We start from the raw sequence: 12,727 nt of genomic DNA, 5'->3' as shown, positions 1-12,727 counted from the left end.
CCGGCACCCATTTGGGCTTTGGCTCCTCCTCCCATGGCAGCTATTTTGGAGTGTTCACCATCCCTTCTCAAGATTCCCAAGGAGAAAGGTTGGGGACCCCGGTCGTAAGTGATACACAGTGGACTCGATATGAAACTCTTGACATTAGACCAGTCATAGTTTATCAGGTACAATATGCACATTAGGAGAAAAAAAAATCACAAGTAAGGGCAGCACGACTAAACCTTTTCATGCAAACCCTAAGGGATCTCACCTCCTTCTCCAGTTCTAGCGCCACCATATCCGCCTGGACCTTCTCGTAGCGTTCGAGTTTCCTCTGGAGCCCCTCCACTTCCTCTCTGAGCAGCCCGTTGTTCTCTTTCATTTCCCTGAGCACGGAAAAGGAGCGACCCCCCCGACGTTAAGACAGCACACGTCTTAACTATGTTACGACAGCAAATGATTAGTGAGATTTCAGCGATTAATGTAAAGTTAAAAGGTGAAGGCCCCCTGTGCAAGGGCCGGGTCATTACTAACCCATGGGGCTATATCACATCCCGACGTTTTCTGAGAGTTAGAGCGGTTCCTCAGTGGAACAGGCTTCCTCGGGAGGTGGTGAGCTCTCCTCCCCTGGAGGTTTTGAAGAAGAGGTTAGATGGCCATCTGTCAGCAATGCTGATTCTGTGACCTTAGGCAGATGATGAGAGGGAGGGCATCTTGGCCATCTTCTGGTCACTAGGGGTGTGGGGGGGAGGTAGTTGTGAATTTCCTGCATTGCGCAGGGGGTTGGACTTGATCACCCTGGTGGTCCCTTCCAACTCTATGATTCTATGATTTACTAGGCAGACCTTGTTTGCGGGGTGGTTTGCCAGTGCCTTCCCCAGTCGTCTTCCCTTTCCCCCCAGCAAGCTGGGGACTCATTTGACCAACCTCGGAAGGATGGAAGGCTGAGTCAACCTTGAGCCGGCTACCCGAAAACCGACTTCCGCCGGGATCGAACTCGGGTCGTGAGCAGAGCTTTGGACTGCAGTACTGCAGCTTAACACTCTGCGCCACGGGGCTCCTTAACGTAAAGTACACTCCCTGAATGATGGCACATATTGTATGTTTGTGAATGGATGTTAGTTAGTTAGTTTGTTTGTATAATATTGGAAAAATTGAATAAAAACTTGGTGGGGGAGAGACAGTACACCACCCGCATGCTCTCCTGCCCCGATCTCAAAGTAGTACCCCGCGCATCCACCTTTAGCTACCGGAGTTTATACGAGACACACACGGGCAACGGCCCAGCTAAAAAAGAGGGTAGACCGCCAGGCCCCAAGGCATGGAACAACTTTGTCACGTTGACGCGAAAGCCAACGGGGACGGGCAGGGCCGGAAGAGACAAAACGAGCACGCGCAAAGTGCGGCAGTTGACTTCGAACCTGAGATAAGCGTTCTCCTCTCTGAGCTGCCGCAGCTCCCGTTCCATTTTGGGGAACCGGGCCAAGTCGGCCTTCATGTTCCTGACGATCGCGGCGTCTTGTTCCTGCAAAGCCAGCTTCTGCTCCAATTCCTGTTGAAAGGAGGAGACGAGAATGAGCAGACCGATACGGCTGGCGGCCATCGCAAGCGCACGCAGAAAGATCAAACACAACCTGTGCCGCCGCTGGGATGGATCTAGGCTAAATTTTCTTTTTAAATTTATTTATAAACAAAACTCATGATACCGACACCATATTAAACCAGAGTACACCTTTCGAGAGTTATTCCGTACCAGCTAACTCAGAACGGCACATCCGATTCACTGTTGTCCTCATTTCTACACAAAGCTGACAACTTGTGTGTGTGTAAGTGCAGTCAAGTCGCTTCCGACTCCTGGCGACCCTATGAATCAATCTCCTCCAAAACGTCCTATCCTTAACAGCCTTGCTCAGATTGACTTGAGTCAATCCCTTTCTTGTTGGGTCTTCCTCTTTTCCTGCTGCCCTCAACTTTTCCTAGCATGATTGTCTTCTCCAGTGACTCTTGTCTTCTCATAATGTGACCAAAATACGATAGCCTCAGTTGAGTCATTTAACTTCCGGATTGATTTGATCTAGAACCCGCTGATTTGCTTTTTTAGCAGTCCACGGAATCCTTAACACTCTCCTCCAACACCACATTTCAAAGGAATCTGTCCGGATCAGGCATTTACCCCTAGCATCCCATAAGCGAATTCATCCAGGCAAGTAGTCCTGCAGCAGTAATACTTTATTAGGAGCAAAAAGGTAAATTAAAGAACGGACTGTCTACAAACAGAAGCAGGCTGTTCATACCGACACAGAGGAGAGTACATGCTTAAAAACACTCCAGCCAGGGAAAGTAAAACAAAGTGAAGTCAACCCGAGATATGGGGTTCCCAGGAAGCGTTAGACCAAATATCTGCACAGCTGCAGAAAACAGGACGGATGAAACTGTACACATTATTTACAGGCATGAGAACCAAGGTCGTTGGACACGAAGCCTGAGCCTGGCCTAGTCATGTGAACAGCAAAGGCCTGATAGAATCTGCTTTCTTTCTATCAGCTATCTTCATTACCCAGCTTTCACACCCATACATAGTAATAAGGAATACGCTGGCATGAATTAACTTGACCTTGGTGGCCAGTGACACATCCTTACACTTAAAAGATCTTTCCTAGCTCCTTCACGGCTGCCCTTCCCAGTCTCAACCTCCTTCTGATGTCTTGGCTGCAGTCTCCCTTTCGGTGGATGATGGAGCCAAGGAATAGAAAGTCTTCAACAATTTCAACTTGGCATAGAAATAAAAAAGTTTTTAACTTGGAAAAGCCAAGGACCCCACGCTCTATGCTAATGAGTAGGAGAACTCTTTTGGATCTCACCTGAATCTTCTGCTCCTTGTCGGCCATCTGGGTTTGCTTGGCTTGCAGGGCCTGAATTTGCTGGCAGGCCTCTTGCCACTGCCTGTTCCACATGGACATAAAATAGAAGGACGTTTAACAGAAGAAAGAACGCTAAAAAGGCACACGGGAACGGCTAGCGGGCCTCATTCATCATCTATCCAAGCTAATGTTCTCCCTGTGACCAAAAATACCCGTGGGACATCTTTGTACGATTCATAGAATAGAATCATAGAGTTGGAAGGGACCACCAGGGTCATCTAGTCCAACCCCCTGCACAATGCAGGAAATTCACAACTACCTCCCCCCAACACCTAGTGACCAGAAGATGGCCAAGATGCCCTCCCTCTCATCATCTGCCTAAGGTCACAGAATCAGCATTGCTGACAGATGGCCATCTAGCCTCTGCTTCAAAACCTCCAGGGAAGGGGAGCTCACCACCTCCCGAGGAAGCCCGTTCCACTGAGGAACCGCTCTGTTAGAAAATCCTTCCTAATGTCTAGACGGAAACTCGTTTGATTTAATTTCAAAGGAGTTTTGATTCAAAGGACCGTGTCCCATCCTACGGTTTAAGTCACAGACATGGTTCTCCCTCAGGCTCTGCGGCATTTCTCCTTTATGTGCGCCTGCTTGTGAAAATGAGACAGCCAATATTAACTGCTTTTAGGATCTTGCAGGACTTGCGCCTTGCAAATTCCTATGATGCAAACAAAGAGGTCACATCTAAAGAGCAAAAAAGGCTTGCCGGGGCTCACTGCCGATGCTTAAGAATGAAATTGTGACTTGATCTTTACTTCAGTTAGCCTTCAAAAGTACGAAAGAAGAACCCTGCTGGATCAGGCCAGTGAGGGTCCATCCAGTCCAGCATCCTGTCTCACACAGGGGCCAACCAGTTCCTCTGGAGGTCCAACGTCAGGGCCCAGAGGGGGAGGCCTTCTCCTGAAAAGGACATCAGAAGAGCCCTGCTGGATCGGACCACTGGCCCATCTAGTCCAGCCTCTTGTCTCACAGAGGCCAACCAGTTACTACGGAAGGCCGACCACAGGGCATAGAGTCTCGATGTCGACTCCCGGCCCTGAGATTCGGGGGTTGTCTGCCTCCGAACGTGGAGGTTCCCGTTGGTCACCAGGGCTAGTAGCCACTGATAGACTTCTCCTCCGTTAATCATAGAATAGAATCAGAGAATCCAGATCAAAGCAACCCTTTGAACAATGGGGGGGGAATCAAAAGCTGTCGGAAAGTTTTGCCGAGCGACGCCAGCGGCCGCGGCCTTTGCCCGTCGGCGGTTGATAATCCCCGACTCACTTGCGCTGTGCCTCCAGCTGCTCCGTCAGCTCTTGCTTCTCCGACTCCTGGCTCTTGATCTGCCTCTCCTGGTTCATGACGTCCCACTGCAGCTCGGACATCCTCGCTTTCAGCGCGGCCGACTTCTGAAAAGGGAAAGAAGGCGGGAGAGAGGCCCCCCGGGGCTGACCGTCAAAGCCGGCGAGCCGCTACTCGGCCAGGCCAGCGCAAGGAAGCAAGAAATACATAAATCAGGCCGTTTTTTTAAAAAATCACCTCCGAACAAAGGTTTTAAAAACCACCCTCTCTCATCCGTCACCGCCCGTCGAGTGCGGAAACCCAAGCTAGCAAAAGCAAATTGGGCGCTGTCAAAGATGGAACGAATGCTGTGTTCGGTTCTGGTCCCCACGCCAAAAAAAAAAAAAAGGTATTACAGAGCTTGAGAAGGTGCAGAAAAGAGCAACCAAAATGATCGGGGGGAGGGGGGGTAGAGCAACGGCGCTATGAGGAGAGGTTCAAACGTTTAAGGCTGTTTAGCTCAGAAAGGCGGCGGCTAAGGGGAGACATGACAGAGGTCTATAAAATGATGCATGGTACGGAGAAAGTGGACAGGATGAAGCTTTTCTCCCTCTCTCATAATACTAGAACGTGGGGTCATCTGCTGGAGCTGGAGGGTGAGAGATTCAAAACTGATAAAAGGAAGTCTTTCTTACGCAACGCATAGTTAAATTGTGGAACTCCCTGCCCCAGGATGTGGGATGGCTGCCAACTTGGATGGCTTGAAGAGGGGAGTGGACGTGTCCATGGAGTAGAGGGCTATCCATGTCTACTAGTCAAAGTGGATAATAGTAGTCATGATGCATACCTATTCTCTCCAGGATCAGAGGAGCATGCCTATGATATTGGGTGCTGTGGAAGACAGGCAGGGTAATGCTGCTGCTGCAATCGTCTTCTTTGGGGGCTTCCTAGAGGCACCTGGTTGGGCGCTGTGTGAACAGACTGCTGGACTTGATGGGCCTTGGTCTGATCCAGCAGGGCTTTCCTTATGTTATGTTCTACACGATGGACCTGTCGAGGGTGGTGCAAATGGATCCACCAGCGCTGTATCACTACATTCTCCAACAATGGAAACTGAGGCCAGATAAATCCTCCCACAGGCAGTCCCTCTTTCCCAGTTTCTTGTTTTTAATGACTCCCTTCGTCCTCTGCACTTGGGTTTCCTCAAAGTCTGCGGCTCCGCGCCCCCCCCCCACCCCGCGTGGCAACCATTTTGTGCTCGGCTCTGCCTCCCGCCGCAGCCATTTTGTGGCGGAACCCATCGCCCAGTGGCGGACCTCCAAAGGCACCCACGGGCTCGAAAAGGTTGGGGGTCTCCTGCTCTAAAGGCGCCGCCTAATCTTGGAAATATGCCAAAGGCCGACATTTTTTGGGGTGACCCGCAAGCTCACGAACCAGTTCCAGATTACAGCGGAGAATACCAGTTCTTGAACGTGACGCTAAGAGGAATACGGCGACTTTTATAGCTACAACTCTTGTTTAGCTACAGTTTCGTACACCTGTATTCCGAGCTCTCCTGAAATATCTCCCCAGTTCTCAGAAATGCAATCAAACATTAAATAGACATTTCTGGCTATACACAGACACTGCTGATACGAAGAAGAATCATAGAGCTGCAAGGGACCACCAGGGTCATCTAGTCCAACCCCCTGAACAATGCAGGAAATTCACAACTACCTCCCCCCACATCCCCAGTGACCCCAAGAAGAATTGGTTTTTATATGCTGGCTTTCTCTACCTTTTAAGGAGAATCAAACAGGCTGACAATTGCCTTCCCTTCCCCTCCCCACAACAGACATCCTGTGAGGGAGGTGGGGTTCAAAGAGTTCGGAGAGCTGTGACTAGCCCAAGGTCACCCAGCAGGCTTCCTGTGGAGGAAACCAACCCGGTTCACCAGACTAGCGTGCGCCGCTCATGTGGAGGGGTGGGGAATCAAACCCGGTTCTCCAGATTAGAGTCCACCGCTCTTAACCACCACACCATGCTCTCCACCACTTCCTATAGCTTTTTCCACATTGTTAAACCCTTCGTGGTTTCCAGGGGCACCGTGGGTTTCAGCTTCCTTTCCTATCTGCGCAAACGGCTCTCGTCTGCCTCCCCACCCCAAACCCGTTCGTCCCCGGTTCGAATCCCCGCTCCGCCACGGAAGCTCGCGGGGGGACCTCGGGCCAGGCACGCTCTGTCAGCCTAACCTACCTCGCAGGGTTGTCGGGAGGATGAAACGGAGGAGAGGAGCATGATATACAAGTCGCCTTGGGCCCTCATTAGGGAGAAAGGCCATGGTATAAATGAAGTCAAGCAATAACTAAATGAAGAAAATAAATTGCGGTAACGATTGGCGCCAAGTCCCAAGTCGGCTCGGAGGCTACGCAGAGAGCTTACCTCATTCGCTTCGGCAAGCTGGTTCTCCTTCTCTTGTAGTTTCTTGTTCACAGCCTCGGCGTTCTTCTGACAGGTCTTACTGGCCTCGATTTGTTCTTTCAGCTTATTTTCGGCCTCCGTTTCCCTTTCCCGACACTGCTTGATCTGCTTTAGGAGTTCTTGGCTACGGTCGAACTCCCGCTAGAGAGAGGGGAGACATTAAAATGCGATTTAACCAAACCAACCAACCCTGGCGACAATACGCTATCCAGCCCAGCCATTTCTGATCTGTAGCCCCTGGTCTAAGCCTCGCGCGGTTTGCGCTATTTCCTCCGCAGTGCTCTGACTTCTCTCCCTCTGCCTGCAGTCTGGCATTTGTTAGCCCAACTATCTTTTTTTTAAAAATACAATTTTTTTTATTTTTCTAATCTATTAAACACATTATTTCAGCAAATACAAATAAACATCAGAATAGATAAAAAACATTCACCAAGATTGTTACGTTCAATCTTAGGTTAACTTCCCCTACACCCTCCTCCATCTCAAAATATATTTGTATAGTCTTTTGCATAGTTTCTAATCCTAATATTTATTTCCATTATTTATCTATCCCTTACTATAACAAAAAAAAGAACATTGTTAGCCCAACTATCAGAGGAGGAGGAAGAGGAGGAAGAAGAAGAGTTGGTTTTTATATGCCGACTTTCTCTACCACTTAAGGAAGAATCAAACCGGCTTACAATCATCTTCCCTTCCACTCCCCTGTAAGGTAGGTGGGGCAAGGAAAACTCTAAGAGAAATGTGACTAGCCCAAGGTCACCCAGGTGGCTTCGTCTGGCGGAGTGGGGAAACCAACCCAGTTCTCCAGATTAGCCTCCGCCGGCCATGTGGGGGAGTGGGGAATCAAACCCGGTTCTCCGGATCAGACTCCACCGCTCCGAACCACTGCTCTTAACCACTACACCACGCTGGCTCTCAAAAAGACACGAACAGGCAAGAAGCCGCCATCCTCCCATTCCACCAAAAAAGATGCATCTTCAACCGCTGAGGGCTTTTCTAGGACTGAAAATGAAGCCAACCAGGCTTTTACAGACTGAAACATTTCAATGCATATTTATTTATTCACATTATTTGTAACCCGCTCTCACTGGGACTTCAGGCAGATTACACAGAGCAAGTCGATATAATGGACACGATGAGGCATTCAGCAAACAATGCAATAGGATTGTTCTGGAGGGCCAAACACCAGGCATAGAGGCGGAGGCCTTACCCTAACGTTGCCCCCTAGAACTGGTATTCCGAGGTTGACTGCCTCTGAATGTGGAGGTTTCCCCTTTCCCTGAGTACCCAGGCTCTCCGTTTAGCAGCCAATGATGATGATGATGAATTGGTTTTTATATGCCAACTTCCTCTACCACTTAAGGGAGAATCAAAGCAGCTTGCAATCACCTTCCCTTCACCTCCCCACAACAGGCACCCTGTGAGGAAGGTGGGGCTGAGAGAGTTGTGACTAGCCCAAGGTCGCCCAGCTGGCTTCGTGCAGAGGAGCCGGGAAACAAACCCCGTTCACCCGATTAGCCTCCGCCGCTCTTGCCGGGGAGTGGGGAATCAAACCCGGTTCTCCAGATCAGAGTCCGCCGCTCCAAACCACCGCTGTTAACCACTACACCACGCTGGCTCTCTAATTTAGAGTGCCAACGTACAAGCCCTTGGACCCTTGATGCGGTTTAATACACAACATGAAAATTAAACTTATTAAAAGGGATGTCTCTCTGGTCCATCACAATAAGATTTCCAGCCGGAGCTACGATTTTTCTGCATCGCCAGCGTATCGGGCAACTGAATCTCAGCTGCGCATTACAGGAGGAAAGTCATTTCCCTCTTCCTTTTAGGAACCCCCCAAAATCATTTCCGCCCCAGCGTGTGTTTCCTCCCGACCCAAATCGATTCGCGTTTATTGGAAACGGTGCAGCAAATTGCTCGGCTAATCAAAGCGAAACAAGCCGCGGATTTGCATACTAAGCGCGGATTATGCAAAACGGCAAAAAGATTCCTCTATAAAAAAAAAAAGTCGATCCACATGACTTCCTGGAAGGCGGAATCCGAGCCGGGTAATTACCACGCCGTTGGCTTAGCTCGCCTCGCTTTTTTCGAAGCGCTCCTGCGACTGACTCAGCTGAATTTGGGGTTCGGCCGAGGAGAGCCGAACTGAATCAGACCCTGGGTCCATCAAAGTCAGTATTGTCTACTCAGACCGGCAGTGGCTCTCCGGGGTCTCCGGCAAGAGGTCTTTCCCATCACCTACCTGCCTAGTCCCTTTTAACTGGAGATGCTGGGGATTGAACCTGTCTAGATCAAGGGAAGTAATACTACCACTGTATTCTGCATTGGTCAGACCTCACTTGGAATACTGTGTCCAGTTTGGGGCTCCACAATTTAAGAAGGATGCTGACAAGCTGGAGCGTGTCCAGAGGAGGGCGACCAGAATGGTCAAAGGTCTGGAATCCCTATGGGGTGAGACTTAGGGAGTTGGGTTTGTTTAGTTTGGAGAAGAGACGGTTGAGGGGAGACACGATAGCCATGTTTAAATATTGGAAGGGATGTCGTGTTGATGAGGGAACTAGCTTGTTCTCTGTTGCTCCCGAGACTAGGACACGGAGTAATGGATTTAAACTAACGGAAAAGCGATTCCACCTAAACATTAGGAAGAACTTTCTGACAGTGAGGGCTGTTCGATGGGGGAATGCGCTACCTCGAAGGGTGGTTGAGTCCCCGTCTTTGGAGGTCTTTAAGCAGAGGTTGGATGGTTATCTGTCGGGAGCGCTTTGATTGTGGGATCCTGCATGGCGGGGGGTTGGACTCGATGACCATTGTCTCTTCCAACCTTGTGTGATTTTGAACCCATACGCTCAGCTAATCTTTGGAAGCGTTGCTTTGGCTGCCCCAGTCATCTGAAGCTAGACGGGTGGAAATGCGAGGAAGGGCCTTCTCGGCTGTGGCCCCAGAACTTTGGAAGTCCCTCCCCAGAGAGATTTGTGGTTGGGTCTACCTCCTGTGGCAGCCATTGTGTGGTTGGGCCTAGCTTCTGTGGCAGCCATTGTGTGGTTGGGTGTACCTCCTGTGGCAGCCATTTTGTGGTTGGGTCTAGCTCCTGTGGCAGCCAATGTGCGGTTGGGTCTACCTCCTGTGGCAGCCATTTTGTGGTTGAGTCTACCTCCTGTGGCAGCCATTGTGTGGTTGGTCTACCTCCTGTGGCAGCCATTTTGTGGTCGGGTCTACCTCCTGTGGCAGCCATTGTGTGGTCGGGTCTACCTCCTGTGGCAGCCATTGTGTGGTTGGGTCTACCTCCTGTGGCAGCCATTGTGTGGTTGGGTCTACCTCCTGTGGCAGCCATTGTGTGGTTGGGCCTAGCTCCTGTAGCAGCCATTGTGTGGTTGGTCTACCTCCTGTGGCAGCCATTGTGTGGTTGGGTCTACCTCCTGTGGCAGCCATTGTGTGGTTGGGTCTACCTCCTGTGGCAGCCATTGTGTGGTTGGGTCTACCTCCTGTGGCAGCCATTGTGTGGTTGGGTCTACCTCCTGTGGCAGCCATTGTGTGGTTGGGTCTACCTCCTGTGGCAGCCATTGTGTGGTTGGGTCTACCTCCTGTGGCAGCCATTGTGTGGTTGGTCTACCTCCTGTGGCAGCCATTGTGTGGTTGGGTCTACCTCCTGTGGCAGCCATTGTGTGGTTGGGTCTACCTCCTGTGGCAGCCATTGTGTGGTTGGGCCTAGCTCCTGTAGCAGCCATTGTGTGGTTGGTCTACCTCCTGTGGCAGCCATTTTGTGGTCGGTCTACCTCCTGTGGCAGCCATTGTGTGGTTGGGTCTACCTCCTGTGGCAGCCATTGTGTGGTTCGGTCTACCTCCTGTGGCAGCCATTGTGCGGTTGGGCCTAGCTCCTGTGGCAGCCATTGTGTGGTTGGGTCTACCTCCTGTGGCAGCCATTGTGTGGTTGGGCCTAGCTCCTGTAGCAGCCATTGTGTGGTTGGTCTACCTCCTGTGGCAGCCATTGTGTGGTTGAGTGTACCTCCTGTGGCAGCCATTGTGTGGTTGAGTGTACCTCCTGTGGCAGCCATTGTGTGGTTGGGTCTACCTCCTGTGGCAGCCATTGTGTGGTTGGTCTACCTCCTGTAGAAGCAATTTTGTGGTTGCACACACCACCCTGGGTCAGAATTCCAACAGTTCCCACAGGCTCAGAAAGGGTGGAGACCCCTGGCCTCACGGATGTAACCTTTGCGAACCTGTTGAAGCAACCTTTGCCTGGAATCGATTTTGTTCATCTTTAAGACACCACTGGACTCCTCTTAATCACATTTAGACCGTGTCCATGGGGCAGGCTACAAATGTGGCCTCTGGGTGAGAGTGTCCCCCCCCCATACCATCCTCACAACCCCTGTGAGGTAGGCCCGGCTGCAAGGTGAGAACTTATCCTAAGTCACCCAAGGGAGCATCGCGACACAGCCGAGACCTGAACCCACGCCGTCCTGGTCCAGGACAAAACGCTCCGTCCTCTCAAGGACGTTTAAAGGGATCTGAAAGAGTCCAAACTGCATGCAGCCTGGCTCACTCTCTCGGGAGTCGACAAGCTCCCAGGATCCTACGGCAGGCTCGCCACAAGACAAATCACACCAAGAAAACCACAAAAGGGTGATCTAGTGGTTAAGAGCGGTGGTTTGGAGTGTTGGGAGTCTGATCTGGAGAACCGGGTTCGATCCCCCACTCCTCCACATAAGCGGCGGACGCTAATCTGGTGAACCGGGTCAGTTTCCCCACTCCTCCACACAAAGCCAGCTGGGTGACCTTGGGCTAGTCACACTCTCTCAGCCCCACCTACCTCACAGGGTGTCTGTTGTGGGGAGGGGAAGGGGATTGTAAGCCGGTTTGATTCTCCCTTAAGTGGTAGATATAGTCAGCATAGAAGAACCAACTCTTGGCAGAACTGCTTGCCCCCACCTCGTAATTCCTCGCATGCGAGTTGGCCTGTTTCTCCAGCTCGATGCGGGCCTTCTTGTGACTCAGCTCCATCTGCATCTTCTCCCGTTCCGCTTGCAAGAGCCGTGTCCCGGAATGGATCTGCTCGGCCTCCTCTTCGGCCTGATCCGTCGGCGGGGAGGGCAAAAGAGGGAGGGAGAGATGCGTCACAAACAGCACACCCGTAGCCACCTGCCAAACGATTCAAAGACGACTTCGGGAACATTTCAGGGATTCTAGTCCCGCGAACCAGTTTGGAAGAGAGGCTCGGCGAACTGTCTGGCATTAGGAGGGCATCATCAATCCCAAACACGGACATGACCGCGAGCTCCCCGCCCAAAAGGGCACACACAATGAATTAATTGTTTTAGGCAACTGAACTGGAGTACGTAAAGGACGTAAGAAAAGTCCTGCTGGATCAGACCAAGGTCCAACAAGTCCAGCAGTCTGTCCGCACAGTGGCCAACCAGGTGCCTCTAGGAAGCCCATAAACCAGATAACTGCAGCAGCATTATCCTGCCTGTGTTCCCCAGCACCCAAAATAATAGGCCTGCTCCTCTGATCTTTGGCCCGAACCACGCTGGCGTACTCGCTCACAATACGGAACCCCATTGAAACTGTTGCTTTACGACGGGCAAGGTCGTTGCCCCGGCTCGGCATGGCCGCCGGGGCAGGACCTGTAGTATCGTGAACACAGGACCGAGAAGGGATCGCGCAGGCGCCTTACCCGCATCATCTGTTGGTACCGCACGTGCACAGAGCTCTGGGCCGGGTCAGCGGCCGGAGCCAACACCCGGTCTAAATGCTTCATCACAGATAAGACCAGCGTATTCTCCTCCATGTCTTCCTTGCTCCTGCGGGGGGGGGGGGGGAGAAAATGGATAATGAAAATTTTCAGGAGGGAAAAGTTTGTGCGCATGGCTAGTTATAACCAAAGCGGCCTTCCCAAACTGGAGGAATATCTGGGGACAGAGAAAGTTGTTGCTTGCATGCAAGAAGGAAAGATTCCTGAAGATTTAAACCTGCCTAGATTTGCAAACAGACAACATAAGTTGGATTTTTTTTTTTAACACGTTTTGAATCCTTTCCCTTTTATTGCTGGCTAGCGCAGCGCCTTAAGAGACCAGCGAGATTTTCAGAGTTTCATCTTTCGG

General features: G+C 51.1%; 1 protein-coding gene across 1 annotated transcript in view; it reads right to left on the bottom strand.

The window, feature by feature from the left end:
- The window catches only part of MAD1L1 (mitotic arrest deficient 1 like 1), a 383,773-nt gene that overhangs the window by 361,650 nt on the left and 9,396 nt on the right, over positions 1-12,727 (bottom strand). Inside the window, exons 4-10 of the mRNA XM_056866622.1 lie at positions 12,301-12,420; positions 11,556-11,696; positions 6,585-6,764; positions 4,167-4,291; positions 2,844-2,925; positions 1,404-1,534; positions 254-368 (exon numbers count right to left, since the gene is read on the bottom strand). Of these exons, the coding sequence (XP_056722600.1) occupies positions 254-368; positions 1,404-1,534; positions 2,844-2,925; positions 4,167-4,291; positions 6,585-6,764; positions 11,556-11,696; positions 12,301-12,420 (894 nt within the window). The remainder of the gene's footprint in view (positions 1-253; positions 369-1,403; positions 1,535-2,843; positions 2,926-4,166; positions 4,292-6,584; positions 6,765-11,555; positions 11,697-12,300; positions 12,421-12,727) is intronic.

Source organism: Euleptes europaea, chromosome 21, assembly GCF_029931775.1.
Source record: "Euleptes europaea isolate rEulEur1 chromosome 21, rEulEur1.hap1, whole genome shotgun sequence".
NCBI lineage: Eukaryota > Metazoa > Chordata > Lepidosauria > Squamata > Sphaerodactylidae > Euleptes > Euleptes europaea.
This window is presented reverse-complemented; position numbering and strand designations above follow the sequence as displayed.